Genomic DNA, 18,445 nt, shown 5'->3' with positions numbered 1-18,445 from the left:
TAGCATTGTTAGCTCCACGCTAGGAAGGAAACAAGAAAAAAACATCAGGGTAGAGTTATGGAAAGCCAAGAGTAGGTTAGAATATATTTCCTTTGAATGTGCAAATAATGAGAAAAATACCATTTCATATGGTGCATTTTAATTCAATAGAGCAAAGAAGCAGAGGTGATAAGGCTTCAATTATCGTGAGTTAATTACTTGTGACAAAAAAATTGACTTTACAGAACGTTATTGCATAAATTTGTTAGAATATCTCCATTGGATTGCTCTTATTAAGATGTTCATTCCATTTGTTTTTGTACCTGCAGACGTTGAACACGGTGCCCCCTTTTGCAATCATTTGTAAATCAGTGAAGCAATTGTTTGCACATCATTAATGATTTTTCTAGGATAAATTTGCCTTCCTTGTACGAAAAAAAAGCTGAGCATTGATTTTTCTTTTGTACACTAACCATGTATGATCAATAATCCCTTAAAGCCACACAAATCTTTTCTAAAACGACCTCAAATCCATTTATTAAAGACTCCTTTGCTGATTCTGGTATTATGGAATTAATTAAGATGAACAGACTGTATGTTAAAGTAGAAGCAGAACTCCTAACCTGCACATCTTATCACCTAGTTATGCATTAGCCAATATCCCCTAACATGTGTCCTAGCAGCAGACTGTAGACGCCTGTGTGACACTAATCACCCCTCATACACACAGACATGCCAGAGAAGGCCAAGGCTTGTTTAGACTCATCAGGCCAAACCCAAAATCCTGTGGCAGGGAGACTTATTGCACTTCCCAGCTGTTGTAACACACCTCAGTCTTTCCCTCTACTCTTTATATCTGTGCAAGAAATCACAATGCATGTAGTCAGTAAGTTACAATCACTGCTTTCTGGTGTTGTATTCCCATTAACTAAACATTAGTATTCATTGTTATAATCTGTATTAACAAAGAAGTACGATTACACTCTACATTTATTTAAGTAACCACAATTTAAAGGCAGTATTTTCATGAATTCTGTTATGCTGATAAGTTTAAACCACATGGAAAAGATAAGACCAGGAGTTTGGTGCTTTCAGCAGTACCTCTTCATGCCTGCAGGGGGCAGCAAAGCCCCGGATGAAGAAGCCATATTTAATCTGAATTAATTTGTCCCTCAGAATAAAGATGACATGTTTGGGGAAATCACGTCATGACAGTTAAATAGACACATAAACATTTTATTTTCTAAATTGTACTTTATTTTCTTTTAAAGACATAAGTTTTAAAACAGCGATTGTAGAGAATAAATAAAGAAACATTATGTTTTGTTTTTTAACTTCCATCTATGTAATTAAAAACTCTATAATAAGTGTGTTTATTGTCTAGAAGACCACAGGAATGTTCTGTTTTTCTTCATGTTAAATTAAAAAAAAAAGGAATTGTCACATCTCCCCCTCCCTCATCAAATTGATTACCAAATAAATTAAAACGTAAAAAAATCAAGATAGAAAAAATTCCCAGCCCTTCCTTTCCACGTTAATTTGAAAAGCGGCGGCAGCGGAGAATCTTTACTCGATAAGTCCTTTTTTTAACTCCATTTTTAGAACCAAGGTATGTACAGTGAGAGGAAATCAGATTCTCTTCCAGTTTAATCGTTACCCCATGTTTTTAATTTACGTATAAATAATAAAACTAACTCTACATAACAATATTACCAGTGGTAATCATACAGAATAGTATTTTCTTTTGCCTCCGACTGTGCATACTGGCCTTCTTTTAACGCCATAGACCACAAAATCACACTATACAGTAAAACCCTGTTCAGTAGAATAACATCAGTGATATGCTTTTTTTTTTTTTTTTCTTAACATGTAAATCTCATTGCCGACAATAGATTATGTACATAATATAAATGAATCCAGGTGTGGAATGATCAGGAAATCTGGAGCACTTCAGAATATTGCGGATGCTGATTCTGTGGTTGCGTTTTGTTTGCCGATATGACTGCTGTACTGTAGTTGTTATTTTTCGTTAAGCACATACGTGAGATGCTGCTTTTATGCGAAGTGTTGCTCCTGTGCTATGCAGGTTTGGTCAAAACAACCAAAAAAAGGCTGGGACATCCCGAGTGGTTTCCTTGATTGAACTCTTTTCCTGGAGGTGAAGAAGAAGAAGAAGAAGAAGAAGAAGAAGAAGAAGAGGGGGAAGGGGGAGGGAAGCACAGAGCGTTTAAAACCCAATCAGACACACATTGGAAATGGAAAGGTGTCTGCAAACACACACACACACACACACACACACACACACACACACACACACACACACACTTCTTGCACTGACGCTTCAGGGGAGGCTCAGTAATTAAAGAGTGTCCATGTAAACCGACACAGTGACAGTCGTACTGCTGAACGTTCTTGGAAAATATTTTGTCGTCTCTTTTTTTTTTTTTTTTGGCAGACAAATTAATTCAGAACATGCACAGTAGAGAATTCTGGAGGGGGATTTTTAGAAAGCAGCGGAAGAAAAATTTATTCTAATGATATTCAGAACGGTGTCGTTCAACAAAACGGTAGAATCTCAGGGAGGAAAAAAAAGTTTTAGGTTTCAGATCAGCTGCCAAAATACTTGATTTGCTGTAAACATGGAAGCTGCAGGTTCCCCCCGTTTGTCTGATTTAAAATCTTAGTGTAAAGCAAGTTCATCTAAATGTAAAACCAAAGATGCATGAGATCATAACGATGTATTAATTATATTAAAAACCTCTTAACAGGCTGTTATTACAAAGAAACCTGGATTATTGTTAATATAATGAAAAAAACCTGCTAACTTTAATTTTGTGCATTTGCAAATACGTGATTTAGTAATAAATACACTAAAAATCTGGATGTTAAGAGGTTTTTAATGTAAACGTGTTAATTCCTTAGATGGATTTTTTTTTTTGGTGATAATTTTTATTTTTATTAGAAATAAAAATCTCATATTCCTTTTTTCCCAGCACATACATTTTTTTTTATTACTTTTTAAAATTATTTTTAATTCCTACAGAGGAATTCAGTTCCTCAGCCAGCAGCACGCGTCACAGGAACCACATAGCTTTCGCCAAAGTCTCCTAGAAGACTGTCTCAGTTGGTACAACACACACACACACACACACACACACACACACACACACACACACACACACACGAACGTCTTTACACATCAAGTTGGTACAAAACACATAAAAACACAGAAGCACGCACCGTCTGCTCATCTCATTCGTTCCTACGTGTTGAGAATCATTTACAGGAGAACGTTCACAACATTTACAGTCGCACAAAAAAATAAAAACAAAATTCAGGCACAAAAAGTCACTTGGAATTAATTTACAGCCAAAGGAAAACCCGAAACACTACGACAGCAACCAACTAAACAGAGGGAAGGTGTGAGAATGATCATCATGACAGACAAAGACAAAGAAAAAGGAATCAAAAATGGGGAAAAAAGAAAATAATCCTAAAACATCCATGAATGATGGACAGGAAGTTGAATTCTATCATTTAAACTTTTTGTTGTCTTTAAAAAAAAGAAAAAACCTGAATGTCATGATAATCAATGACTTACAGACGCGGTTATTGATTCACGTTTGAAAGGGTTCAAAAAAAAAACCAGGACAAAAAATAAGAGGAAACTCCACAACGCACCAAACACAGCTCACGGTCGCCACGGTAACCCAAAAAAAAACAACAAAAAAACTGCTAACGGCAACCATCACAGGCAGTAAATATCGCCACAGCAACCAACACAGGCCAGGTGACTTACGACGCATCGAGACGGAAGATGTTGGGGGGGGGGAATTTTAGCGACGCACGTCTTCACGATAAACCGTCTGGAGACGGGGGGGGGGTGTTTTATGGCACAAATACAATAAATGGAAAAAAAAAAAGTAAAAGAAATGAATTAATCCTGCGACAGAACACTGGTTAGACAGAATATTTGACCCCCACCACTCCCACTACACCCCCCCCCCCCTCCCCTCCACGATCCATTTGAAACGAGCGCTGCAGCTCATTAAAGCTAATCTACTGTAGGGCTATCGACTTCTTCAGTTCCACATGACAGACAGCCCCCCAATTACATCCTCTCTGTCTCTTTAACTTCCACACACATTTCCAGCTGTCCATCAGTGCCCCCCCCCCTCACCTCCTTCAGTAAGGCCTGTTGGCGTCCTTGGGCCTCTTCAGCTGCACCTTCAGCCTCTTCATGCCGATCTGGAAGCCGTTCATGGCCTGGATGGCCGTCTGGGCGCTGGAGGGGTTGTCGAAGCTCACGAACCCTGAACCCAACATGTAAGTAAAAAAAAAAAAAAGGTGACTGTAAATTTGAAGGGGAGGGGGCGGGGCGGCGGCGTCAGCGGCGGTCACACACCGAAGCATTTGCTCTGGTTGGTGGCGCGGTCCACGAACACCTTGGCGGAGATGACGTTTCCGAACGGCAGGAACATCTGCAGGATCTCGGAGTCGGTGAACTCCTGAGGCAGGTGGTAGATAAAGATGTTACAGCCCTCAGGACCTGCAGGCAGAACACAGGACGGGGGGGGGGGCATCAGTCAGATCAGAGTCAGATGACACAGAAGAGCGTAGAGGCAGATTCATAGGACGGATCAGGACCAAATAAAACAAAATACTTCTACTAGAATTAAGGAATTAGCTTTATTTATAATTTATGTTTATTATTATCATTATTATTATTAATTTTTTATTATGATTAATTATTCTTACTAATTATTTATATTATTATTATTATTAATTGAAGACGAAGAAGAAAACGTATTATTATTATTATTAATTATACAAAGGTAAAGTCTGCATGTCTATTGGTTGATAAAAAATTTTTTTTTTTCATAATTTAGGGGGGGTTTGAGGCTTCTTTACAAGACTGGAAGAAATTAAAATCATGTTATTTATTTTAAATGGGGAAATATTCAGTTAATATTTTATTATTTTAGATGTTTTGATATATTTTACCTCCTTTTCTCGACACTCTTTGATTTAAATTCCATGTTTTATGGAAACAACAATAAATTTAGCCTCCAGAATCCTGATCATCCATTCACCACCTTAAATTAAACGTTATAAAAGCCCCCTTCGGGGTCCTACCCTCTCGCTGCTGCAGCTGCTGGGGCTGCTGGGGCTGCTGGGCCACCAGGGTGGGCTGGTGGGGGAACGGCTGCCCCACCAGGCTGTAGGCAGCGGGGTAGGTCGCTGGTGGAGAGAAGACACCGGTGAGCAAAGGTCGCCAAAACAACCCCGGACATCACATCACATGACGGCGCTGCCCCCCCCCCCACACAGGTTCACCAGAACCCGCTGACGTTCTGCAGAACTCTGGTGAGCTGCAGGTTATTTACATTTTTTTTATAATATATGTGCATGTTTTAACTCGGGGATGTGTATTTCTATTTAACACATGCAGCACGAGGCGTTCGGGGGAGTGCAAAAGGTAATGGCAGTGCATTATGGGAATAAATCTGTTTTGCATTAAAGGTGTGCAGACGGAGAGGTGACTTCCTGGAACCAGAAGCTTAGAAAGAAGCGGAGTGTGTTTGGTCGGATTTTACATCAAACGGAACAAGAAAAGGTAAATGTGATCATGTGACTCGAAGCGCGATGCTTCAAATACCCACAATGCATTTCTAACATTAGCATCCGTGAGGTTAGCTCACCGGTGTAGTGCTGCATGCCGGTGTAGGCCTGCTGCAGGGGGTCCAGGACCGGACTCTGAGCTGTAACACACACACACACGCACAAACACACACACACACACACACACACACACACACATCGTCACCGTCACCGACCGCAAACACACAAAGAAACCTCCAGGAACACACGTCAAACACGTTTAATCTGTTTACCTTGATATGCATGAACGCCATTGGTGTACAGGGCCTCGGTTGCTGATTGGCTGTTGGGCGGGGCCGGCACAGAGGCGTAGCTGTTCACGGCGATGGGCGGGGGCAGGGCGGGAACGGGCGTGGCCGCGATGGAGGGTGGAGTGCTGGTTCCTGCACACACGTTTTTTTTTGGGGGGGGGGGGGGTTGACGGTGTTTTTTGAGCGACACGCTAACACTTGCTAACACATGCTAACACCCCGGTGCTAATATTGCTAATCAGGAATAAAACGTACAACAAGCGGCTGATCATTTGGTAATAAATCAATAGTTGGAGCTAATAAAAGAAACCATGGCTGCTGAATGCTGATTGGTTGATTTAAATGCTCCTGAATGCTGATTGGTCGATAGCTTCCCTCTGCAGACGCAGACGATGCTTGTTGTTTCATCCTCTTCCATCCGCCTCTCCTTTGCGTATCCGTCCTCATATTTCAAGCCCAAATTGAATCAAGGACGGCCGGTCTAGACGCGGTCGCCCCCCCCCTCCCCCCCATTTTTACCTGAGGAGGGGGTGATGGATGCGATCGGCGTGGCGATGATGCTGCTGGGGTTGAGGGCGGCGAGCTGCTGCATCTGCACCGCCGCCACCGTGGCGACGGGAGAGAGGTACGCCGACTGGGCCACCAGTGCCTGCTGCTGCATCAGCTGGGGGGGGCGGGGGGGGAGAAAGGGAGGGAGGGAGGGTGAGACGGCGTTCTGGGCGGCGGCTGGAAGAAGAGGCTTGAAATTTGTTATATTAGAAAAGAGTCTCCGGTTTGACCTCCAGTGGAGGTCGATGCTGTCCTCTGGTGACTCACTCCGTTCTCCAGACGCCCCCCGCCCCCCCCGTCATTTAGCCCCGCCTCCGTACAGCTTTATCTGCACGTTCTAAATACAGCGGTACCTCTACGTACGAAATTAATTGGTTCTGCAAGAAATTTCGTAAGTAGAGACGTGTTTCCCATACGTTTACGTAAAACTATCAGAACTCCTCAGGGGTCGGGGGCCGAATGACGAGGACGCTGCAGAGACACCGACCCGGCTCCACACAGAGGGCCCTCTGAGCCAATGGGATGCCAGGATGCTGGGTAGTAGCCAATGGCAGAGGATTCGTAAGTAGAGGTACCACTGTATTCCCTTTTGGGTTTAGCGTCCGTGTGTGTGTGTGTGTGTGTGTGTGTGTGTGTGTGTGTGTGCTCACAGCCTGCGTGTAGGCATTGTACGCTCCGAGGTGAAGGGTCATGGGGCTGATGACCCCCAGCTGAGACGCCACCTGCTGCATCCGCCGGAGCCCCCGCTCCTTCTCCGAGTCGGCGAACTTCACCACCAGGCTGGAGGAGGCGCCCTGAGAGGTGATGGAAAGCATCAGAAAACAACCGTGTGTGTGTGTGTGTGTGTGTGTGTGTGTGTGTGTGTGTGTGTGTGTGTGTGTGTGTGTGTGTGTGTGTGTGTGTAGGCCTCACCGGTAAAGTACGACTCCCGTGCAGAGCGTTGATGGCGGCCTGGGCCTCTGCGTTACTCTGGTACTTCACGAACGCACACCCTACATGACACACACACACACACACACACACACACACACACACACACACACACACACACACACACACACACACACACACACACACGGGAACAACTTCCTTTTAAAAACACATTAGGAGCCGTTTTACACGGAGTGCTCCATCGGTTTCTGCCGCGTCATTAAACTCGGTCCACAAGCCGTTCATCGCTTCATCAATCAGCGTCTGTAAACCAGCGAACGCATCATTAGCCACGACCCATAAGCCATTGCACCATTAGTCACGCCTACCCGCAGCAAACGCACAGAGACCCGAGCGGCTGTGATTCATGAGGGAAACATCAGAGCCGTTAGCGTAGGCTACGTCGATGCTAACGCGGCGCAAATGGTTAAACCGACCTGACATGGGCTGAAGTACTGCATTGTGGGAAATGTAGTTTCAGATCAAATCACACTTTTGATCTATGTATTTTTAAACACTCTCCTTTTATGCTCTCACGGTGGGCCACATAAAATGACGTGGAGGGCCACATTCGGCCCCTGGGGGCCATGAGCTTGGCACATGTGGTTTAATGTGAACTTTAATTCTAACAGGTGAATAAAAAACACCTGGTGGGCGGATCGGGAGGCGTTCCCATCCGTTTCCACCTTTCAAACCACTCGGATGGTTCAAACTTAATGCGTTAACGTTCTGGGACCAGACTATTAGCTGGTGTTGGGGCACATTAACGGGGGCCTCAGTGGGTGGAAAGTGACGCTCAAAGACCGGCATCTTTTGAATACCGGATCCTGGAATTTTACAAAAGCCTCCCACGTCGTATCGGACGTTCACGGTTTTTAAAAACGTTTAAAGGAACGTAAAAAAGAGACGATAATTTAATTTAATCCTGTAATCTAATTTGAGGCGTAGAAGTCCAGGTGGTTGGGATGTTAAGGAAATTAATTTTTCTCTTTCTAATCCCGTGTCACACTTCATTTGCATGCGTGTTAATCTCTGTGTTATCATGCACATGCATGATTAACCCCTCGTGTCCCGCGGGTTACCTTTGCTGGTGCCGTCCGGCCCCCGCAGCACCGTGCACTCCTCGATGCTGCCAAACGGCTCGAACATCTTCCTCACGTCCGTGTCGGTCTGCTGCTTTCCCAGCATGCCCACAAACAACTTCCTGTCTTCTAAAGGGGAAGTAGATCACCAAGATGGGATGGGAGGGGGGACCGGAGGGAGAGAAAAAACAGGATAATAAGTCGAGTGAGATTACCGGAGTGGATATTTTATGGGAAAGGTGACACAAGAGGAGGGAGAAGGAGGTGAAGGAGGCGACGCTTTTGTACGCATGAATAACGGATAACGGCGTGATGAGAAGCCACAAATCAGGGCGGACGTCGAGCTGCAGTGCCTGGCGCCGCCACCAGGGGGCAGTGGAGGCAACATGACAGCAAACAAACAACCAAACACACAGCAGTTGGCCGTGACTCAAACATTCGTCACCCTGTGTGTTGTCAGAGAAGCCGCTCCGTCTGTCCGGATCAGGACACGCGTGTTTCATCACGTCCAACACGTGACGCCCCTTCTACTTCCTGTTTATTTTTAAAAGCGGTAAACAACAACAGATGCGCAAATACATATATTTAAATATTTAGAAAAGCACTTTTTTTGTGTGTGTGTTGGTTTCGTTTGTTTCCGTCCCCTCGAGGAAGTTGTAAATAAGAATTTTGTTCGTAAAATTTGTTTTTTTTCTAATTAAATAAATTTCAGGCTGGAAAAAGAAGACGGTCCCTGAATAAAAAAATCTCTTCTTTTTCCAGCGAGTTCCGTCCCGACAGCTGACATGACAGCTGACAGCTGACACGACTCGGACATCTCAGCTTTGACTGATATTTCTGCACGCTGCCGTTAACAATACTGAGCCGGAATCTTCCCTGGGGTGTCGTACGTTTCGTTGAAATGGCCAACGACTGCGTGTCAAGAAAAGAGACGGAATTAAAAAAAACCCCAAAAAAACGACGCTCAGGAAGGAAAATGAATGAAAAATGTGTTGCTTCGGATGTTTGGGAGCGTTTTAAAATCATAAGTGACATTAGACCGGGTTTGTTTTGTTTATATGTAACCTAATAAACAAACAAACAAAAAAGGGGCGGGGTTTGTGGGCGGGGACGGGTGCGTCTTACCCCCTCTGCTCTCGCTGTCCGCTGGCTTCACCTGGATTGGACGGTTCATCTGCAAAGAGAGAGAGAGAGGAGACGGTCGTCACGACAACATCCAAACACGGACTTTGACACGCCCAGATGGTGATGTCACACTTGACACGCCCACATTTGCCATTATGATTCACTAATCCCGCCGTCCGTCGCTGCGACCGGGAAAAGAACACACCCACGGCAAGATTAAGTGCGCGCCACAGCTAATCTGGATTATGCGAGCGCGCGGCGTTGGAATGGCGAGATCCTGAGAGGGAAGAGAAGGGAGATGTGGGGGGGGGGGGTTGGGTGTCGAGGGAGGGGGCAGGGGGTATCTGGAAAAACAAAGGCGGATGAGAGGAAACGCAGACGACACGCAGGAGGATGAGACGACCTTTTCATAATTCATCAAAAGACGAGCAGCTGAAATGGCTCTTTTTTTTTTTTTTCTGCAGTCATTGTCCTCCCGACTATTTAACCATCAACCCCCCCTCCCACTGCCAACCCCCCCCCCCCACCCCCCCAATTTGAAATTGTGCACACATCAGAGCGCTGGCAGCTCTCCTTTCAGACGTACGGAGCAGCGAAACGGTGAAAAGATATTCTGAAAGGAAACGAACAAGAGAGGGCAAACGGGGGGAGGGGATGATTGACAGGTGTGTGGGGGGAGGGGGGAAAGGTGTGGGGGGGGCGGGGGCTGTTAACTCCGTCTTAATGAAGGTCTTAATTATGGAGCTGGTGACATTTCAGCCAGTCACTGATCTGGTGTCAGCGATTGATCGGATCGTGATCGGTCACCGGGAGATGCTATTGATCGGCCGCCGTCACCACCACAGCAGCGTCCGGATGCAGAGGGGCTGGGCGTGGCCCGGGACGAGGACGTCCCATCGATCGCAACAATTAACGGGATAATGGAGGGGCGGAGCCTCAAAACTGGGCTCCAATCGCTCAAACGAAAGTCGTAGTTAGTTGTTTGTTCATCCCGAGTGGACGGGCCTATCCATTAGCCGCGTCTGCGTTCCGATCAATATTCCAGCTGTTTATTCATTATATTTTATTCTGCTTTTATTTTGAAATTTAAAGACTTGACCGGAAGCAATTTATTAGGATGTAAAATTTTAATTTTATCAATCGGATGCGGAGCAAAAATTAGATGCTTTTCAGAAAACACGATCAAAATGTGTCACAGGAAGTGAGGCGCAACTTTCAAAATAAGAGTTCCGTCGTGCATCTGAATGTGAAATTTGGTAAATCTGATCATTTAAATGATTCAGATTTGTTAAGACAGAATCTTCCGTGAAACCTTTGATCTGATCTTCAGGCTGAATGGAGGAATCGACGCCGTGGAATCAGCAGCAGATGGTTCAGAGATTTAGAATCAGAATAAACAGGAGGGGAAGGGAGGGCGGGGGCAGCCTCTTCACATCGGCACGGCAACCGGGGCCCTGCCGCGTCAAGCCGTCGTCGTCATCATGGCAACCGTGGCGACGAGAGCGCTCAGCCCCCCCTACCCCCCCACCCCACCTAACCCAACACCAGGTAAACAAGGCCGACCGTAATGAGACGAGAAGGGGAACAAACGGCGGGACAAAGGGCGAATCTAGGTCGACAGGGGGAGGGATTAGAGAGGGGGGGGGTGAAGGTGGAGGAAGAAGAGGAGGAGGAAGATGAAGAAGAGGACGAAGAGAGGGGGGGGGAACAAAAGCAGCTCGCCGCCTGTTGAATGTCTGCCTCCAGAGAAGGAACAGCATCTCCTCTAAGTCTGTACAGCACACACACACACACACACACACACACACACACACACACACACACACACACACACACACACACACACACACACACACACACACACACACACACACACACACACACACACACACACACACACACACTGGGTAGCAGCGTGAACACACATCCTTAATCTTTCCGCTCTGTGGTGCCGTGGGGGGTGTGTGTGTGTGTGTGGGGGGGGTTTCACTGGGATTATGAGATATTAAATCCATAGATTATCCAATCAAATCACAGCTCAGCCCTTCGCCGTGATGCATGACCCTCTAAACGCCGCGGCGACGGCGTGTTCGGGCTGACGGATCGCCTCCAGGTGGGGGTGGGGGATGGGGGGTGGGGGGACGAATCGATGATGATTATTCTCTCACCTCTGGGATGATAATCTGGACGCCTGGGGCGTAAATGCCGTCGCCGTGGCGACGTCGAGCGACGTGTTTCGTTTCCAATTTGGATCCATTCGAAGCAGCCGCTCAGAATGGTAAATATATTCTCTGCCCCCCCCCCTCTCTCTCTGTGTGTGTGTGTGTGTGTGTGTGATGATGGTGGGGCGGGGCGCGCCTCTCCTCCGCTCCTTCACGCAGCGCTGGCCATTGCATCGTGGCGGTCGCCTAGCAACCTGGCATCCCTGGTCCCCGCCGTCGCCAGGCAACGAGACCTGCGACCGTAATCAACCTGCCACCCCCCCCCCCCCCAGTTATGTTCCTCTCCTGTTCCTGATGCTCTTTCATCCTCCTCTTCGTCACAAACGCAACGGAGGAAAACAAAGTCACCGATCACCGATCAATACCACACACACACACACACACACACACACACACACACACACACACACACACACACACACGTGACTGTTAAATATTCATGTGGTGTCGTTGTGAGTCGACGCAGCGGCGCAGAGGGGGGGTAAGAACCCAATCAGGGTCCGCGTCCTACTTTTCCCTTTCAGGATGTTTTTAATGGTGCCCCCCCCAACCATTCCCTATCATCACACCCCCCCCTCCACAAATACTCTATTTCTCAGTAACAGATGTCTGTACTTAAGCTGATAAACACACTGCCCCCCCCCCCAAGCCTCCGTTCATTATGTCAAACTTTCATTCATTCTACCTTCCCTCCCCCCACCCCTCCCTGATTAACACCCCCCCCCCCCCTTAAACCCCAACCCCCCCTCCTTCATTTATCCGGTTCACACCCATTTACCACCTCTAGAAATCCAATCTGCATTCATCCTCACAGGGGGCCCCTCTGGGGGGTGGGGGAGGGGGGCAGAGGCGGGCCCCCCATGAGTGCATCATCATCATCATCATCATCATCATCATCATCATCATCATCATCATCATCAGCCGGTTCACCTGGTCGTCATGCCAACAGGTGATGCAGACACATTTCTGCAGCAGAAACATTTGGGGTGAATAATGTGCCCCCCCACCCCCGCCTTACCCACAACCCCCCCCCCCACACACACACAGTCGCACATCCTATTTTTAGTGCGTGCATTTATTTCAGACGATTGATAGACCCCCCCCAACCCCCCTAACCCCCCCGTCTGTTCCGTCCTGGTGGCTGAGTAAATGTCAGATTAGTCAGACGCTCCTACCCCCCCTCACCCTACCCTGTGTCCCCCCCACCCCCATACGACCAGATTAAACACTGAAGGCCCCACAGCTCAGATTTTACCACAACCCAACAACCCCCCACCCCCCCAGCGCCCCCACGGACGGTGAATGAAGAAACCTGAGAGCATCAAGTAATAAAACCAACACACACACACACACACACACACACACACACACACACACACACACACACACACACACACACACACACACACACACATTCACACACACACACACACACACACACACACACACACACACACACACACACACACACACACTTCATTAAACCACGATAGTGCAAACACCTGCCCTAACACTTTCTTCTCTGCTCCAATCAGAAATCGACGGAGTGAGGGATTCTGGGAAAAAACCTGTTTGACCTCCACAAGGTAAAAAAAAAGGAGTTAAATTTATAATTACATAATTCATTCATAATTACACTGTTTTTATTTTAAAGGACTCCGTTTTGTCCCTCCCCCACCCCACTCCACCCCCCCCCATCTCCGTTCTCACACCTGGCAGAGCCAATCAGATTTCTTCCCTTTCCCAATTTCGCCACGCCCCCTCCTCCTCCCCCCTTTCCTTTCCTCCCCCCCGTCGCTCAGAGACGCTCCTGAAATCAAACACGGGGGCCAGGTGCGGCCCCCGGAACGACCATCTGTTGCCCCCCCCCCCCCCCCCCCTCTGGAGGAGGAAACCCTTCAGACTCACCTGGAGACGAATCCTAAAAATAATAGAAGAGGAAGAGGCAGCGGCGCAGCGTTAACGGCGTCCTTCACCGTCTCTATTCTCATTCCGCCCCCCCTCCAGCGTGCCCCCCTAGGTCCTATAATTACCCCCGTGTTGTTTCTTTTTGCACCACCCCAGCCACGAGATGCCAAAGTTAATTAATCTTTGGCGGTGCAGGTGCAATTAGATGGCAATTACACCGCAGCTGGTGGGGGGGGGGCAGCGGCGCACGCCGTGGGGGCGTCGCCCGGCTAATAAGATGGTTTTCATCTCCTCTTTCCTTCAGCCCAGGGAGGGGGGAGGAAAACCAAGGGAACGCGGGGGGGGTTGGGGGGGGTTGAGCTTGTGGATTAGAGGTAAGGAGGAGAGGGCGGGGTTTAACCACCAGGCACCGGCGCCGCTGATCCCCTGGAGAGAGGTCAGGAAGGTCACGCCACCGTCACGCTAACAATGGGATTTCTTCTCGACATCCCATAATACCCCCACCTGCCGCGACGGCGGGGAGCGATCGATACGGCTCCATCCAACAGTTTAATAATCTCCTGATTGATTATTCATCACGGGTTCCACGGGGATTTGACTGGATCGCTCCCACCGATCGATTGATCAATCGATCAATCGATCGATAGGAATGTACAGAAATATTGATAAGCCCCCCCCAAACGCTCAGAGATGATCTGTTTTTATCACATCAGGCTAAAGAAAATCCAAACATTCCCACATCGGAGGAGCCGGAACGATTTAAGACCCGATCAATCAATTCAGATTGATTAATCAATAAGCAGTCCTTCAGTTTGGGGTCAATAAAGTTTATTTTATCTTATCTTAAATATTCTGAACTAAAAGTAAAAAACTTAATTGGCATCTCCGTGTCTTTATCGTGGGATAAAACTATTGATTACCCAGAAAAAGACGAAGCAAATAATCGATGGTAACCATTAGCGACAACCCCCACCCCTCCCATGCCCCGCCCCCTCACCCCCCCTGGTGAACCAGTCATGAGCTTCCAAAAAAAGAAGCGAATGATGTAGATTCAGACAAAAATAACCTAAAGGAAGCGGGGGGGGGGTTGAAGCCTTGTTAACAAAAGAGGAAGCAGCAGCGTGCGCCTGTGTCTCGCCTCGTCGCTCCTATAGAGGCGCCGCTGTCTCGTCACATTTAGCTCTGGAAATGTCATTTGGCAGCACACCTGCTGCCTGGCTATGCTAATAAAGCTAGGTTTAACTTTGATTAGGATTCAGAGGGGGAGATGGATGCGGGGGTGGGGGGGGGCACAGGGGCAGGGAGGGGGGGTGGGGACATCAGAGCAAATCAGAGCCGCCAAAATCACTCGACCCGTGACACGCCGCCGGATGACTCACGCCTTAACGGGATGGATGTGTCTGGATGCATCACATATGAAACCTTAAGGGGGGGTGGGGGAGTTAGTAAGGGAGGGTGTGGGGGGGGGGGCTGACCTTTATTAGAGCATGTCAGCTAAAGGGGGGGGGGGGATTGGGTCGGAACGTCAAACTCTGTTAATTCCCTCTCTTTCTTTAGCTTAGCATGCTAATGTGAGGATGTTGGACACACACACACACACACACACACACGCACACACACACACACACACACACACACACACACACACACACACACACACACACACTCACCCCCGGTAGTGTCTTCTGCTCGTGCAATGCATTCTGGGCCTTGAGAGCCGACTCTCGCGCGCAGTACGTGAGGAAGGCGCATCCTGGAGAGAGAGAAGAAGAAATCAGATACACACACCTGCTCGTTAGGAGGCGTGTGATTGGTCGATTCGGTTGAAACTCCGCCCCCCTCCTTTGTGTTTTTTTACAGGAATAAACAAACAATAAAGAATCTCTGGAGACGTTTGATTATTAAACGTTGATATCTGAGAGCTTTCAGACACAAACGCTCTTAATGGGTTTTTAATATCGCGCTGGTCAAACACACACACACACACACAGACACACACACACACACACACACACACACGCGCGCCGCCATTAACCTTTAGGTCCCTCATGAATATGTAAAATTATGCAAAGCGGGCGTTAAAGGTGCTCGCCTGACGCCACCTGTGCCTCAGGAGGATCGCTCAGAGGAGCGGGGATCTTTGTTTGGACTCTTTTATCCTTTACTGAGGGAGGTGTGAATGGAAATCTCCCAGCATGCACTGCGCCTCAGGGGGGAAAAACTCCAGTCGATTTGGATCTTTATATATTTTCATTCCCTGATGTAAAAATTCGGAAAGTTGAACCAAATCTGAATCAAATTCTGACTTTAAATTTTTTGTTTTGTTTTAAATCATAAATATTTTTTTTGGGTGGGGGGGGTAAGTAAAAAGTGAACATTTAATTAGAATTAAAAACCTCTGACCACTAAATTAACAATCTCTCCCCAACATAACAATCCCTTTACGATCCTGACTGCGCCTGTGCCTCAGGAGGATTCTGTCCGTCGGAGGAGCGTTCCGTTTTGAGCGACGGATCTTTGTTTGGAACACGTGACGCGCGGCAGCACCTCCATGAAGTACAGGCGTGACGGGGGGGGGGCGGGAAATCTCCCAGCATGCATTTTGCCTCGCGAGGCACAGGCGCATTCCATCCACCACATAAAATTTGAACCAAATAAATCTTTTTCTTTTTTTTTCGGGGGTAAAAACTGAAAATTTCAGTGGAATTAAAAACCTTTAACGTCTTCCTGACATAGAGTAGAAACCAAGCGCTCCCTCACCTTTGTGCATCCCCGTGTATTTATCCTTGATGACGGTCAGCTCGTAGATCTTCCCGAACTGCTCGAAGATGGGCTTCAGGTCCTTCTCCTCCAGGTTTCGGGGTATCTGCCCGATGAAGAGCTTGATGGCGTCAGGCTCCTTCATGGAGAAGTCTGAGGAGGAGGAGGAGGAGGTGAGGAAGAGCAGACAGGAGCCTGTGGGCTTGAATTCACACCACACAGGAGGTGCAAACAGGAGGCCGGGGACGGAGGTGCAGATGGGGGGTGGTGGTGGGGGGGGGTTAGCAGGATGAGATAACAGTTTGTGGAGGCGCGGCGGCGGCGGCCGTTTTTATTTATTTCATCACGGCGAGGATGAAATATTAAAATATTCTATGAATAATAAAAAAAAGTGGCCTCAGATCCTTTAAGGAGTTTTATTCTGGGGGGGGGGGCACAAATTGTTCATTTTCTAATATCTGGAAGCAAAATTTGGGTCAGAGATGAGAAAATTTACACAAAAATTTCATTAGAAGCTTAAAAATTTGACCCGAATTTTAAAAATTCTGGTGATTTAAAAACAAACAATATAAAATATGATTTTACTCATAACCCCCCCACTTCACGTCCCGTGCCCCCCCCCTCCTTCAGTTCGTGTCTGTCAACACAGCTGGAGACCCCCCACCACCACCCCGCTCTTTGTCAATAACAACAACGACCTGGATGTGTTGTTGTTTGTTTGTTTGTTTGCCCCCCCCCTTAAAAACACACACACACACACACACACACACACACACACACACACACACACACACACACACACACACACACACACACACACACACGTCATACCTGTGGTGCTGCTCGTGGAGGAGAATCGTCTCTTTCCGTGGATCCTTTCTTCTTCTTTTTCTTCTGCCCCCCCCCACGCTGTTGTTTACTTATTGGGTCTCACCGGGTCGGAACCGAACGTCAGGCCTGCGCCCCCCCCTCCCCCTACGACGACACCTCCAGCGACGGTCCGCTCTTCATCCGCGTGTTTTTTCCACAAACGTTCCGTGTTTTTTATTTCTCTCCCCCCCCCTCCTCAAATGACTCCCGGTGGCGGAACCGGAGGACCGGATGGAGACCGGAGGGACCGTCGGTCTGCTGCTCCGCTCCCCGTGTGAGTGTGTGTGTGTGTGTGTGTGTGTGAGTGTGTGTGTGTGTGAGTGTGTGTGAGAGTGTGTGTGTGTCTGTACTCCTTTGACGTCGTAAGCCGGTGTCTCCCTCCCTGTCCATCTCCGCTCCATCCCGCCCCCCCCCAGCCGTGATGTCTGCCACGAGGGACCGTCGCTAAACTACCGACCCGGAGGAAACGAAAAATACGAACCGTTGACGCTTAAAATGTCAAAACGGTCGTTTGTTTGTTGTTGTTTTTAAAACCCTTTTTCGTTTGGATGTTGTTGTCGTTGTCACGTGTCTATTTATTTATTTATTTATTTTTAAAACACAAACATACCTCATTTCATTACATTCAATTTCACAATGGAGGAAGACAGATAAAAGCGAGAATTTTCAAGGTCAAATTTTAACTTTTGTACACTCAGGAACCGGATAAGATAGAAAGACGAGGGAGAAGGCCAGTGTAAGACAATAGATCAAAGCTAGTGCTCTGATCTACTTTTATAGATCAGCTTTGATCTATGAAAGTAGGTCAGAGCACTAGCTTTGATCTTTGACCTATGCAAGTAGGTCATGGTAAAATTTTGAATTCATCGGTGTTGCGGGATGTTGAAGTCTGTGACTGCATTGGTTTGTTTGCTGATTACACTCTTCATACCAACACATATAATGCTGCCACAATACGAAAGGTCCTTATAGTTTTTACAATTTTATATAATTACTAACCCACTGCACAAACTTACATGTTTATATCGTAATTATCTGTTTATGTATTTTTGTGTTAGTGTTGACTTTCTATGTATTAATATTCGCTGCAATGTGTGCCTTCAATTGC

At 47.2% G+C, this 18,445-nt stretch overlaps 1 protein-coding gene across 1 annotated transcript; it reads right to left on the bottom strand.

The window, feature by feature from the left end:
- Positions 1–1,213: 1,213 nt before the first annotated feature.
- On the bottom strand, positions 1,214–17,458 carry celf3a (cugbp, Elav-like family member 3a). Its single transcript, XM_068333921.1, has 14 exons — positions 17,299–17,458; positions 16,468–16,620; positions 15,378–15,460; positions 9,578–9,626; positions 8,453–8,581; positions 7,353–7,432; positions 7,091–7,234; positions 6,411–6,555; positions 5,874–6,023; positions 5,682–5,741; positions 5,116–5,220; positions 4,385–4,528; positions 4,160–4,292; positions 1,214–2,131 (listed from the first exon to the last, which is right to left on the bottom strand). Exons 2-13 carry the CDS (start codon positions 16,610–16,612, stop codon positions 4,165–4,167), a joined length of 1,362 nt encoding a protein of 453 aa, XP_068190022.1. The 5' UTR covers positions 16,613–16,620; positions 17,299–17,458; the 3' UTR covers positions 1,214–2,131; positions 4,160–4,164.
- Positions 17,459–18,445: the final 987 nt, after the last annotated feature.

The sequence above is a fragment of the Antennarius striatus genome, chromosome 14, assembly GCF_040054535.1.
Source record: "Antennarius striatus isolate MH-2024 chromosome 14, ASM4005453v1, whole genome shotgun sequence".
Classification (NCBI taxonomy): domain Eukaryota; kingdom Metazoa; phylum Chordata; class Actinopteri; order Lophiiformes; family Antennariidae; genus Antennarius; species Antennarius striatus.
This window is presented reverse-complemented; position numbering and strand designations above follow the sequence as displayed.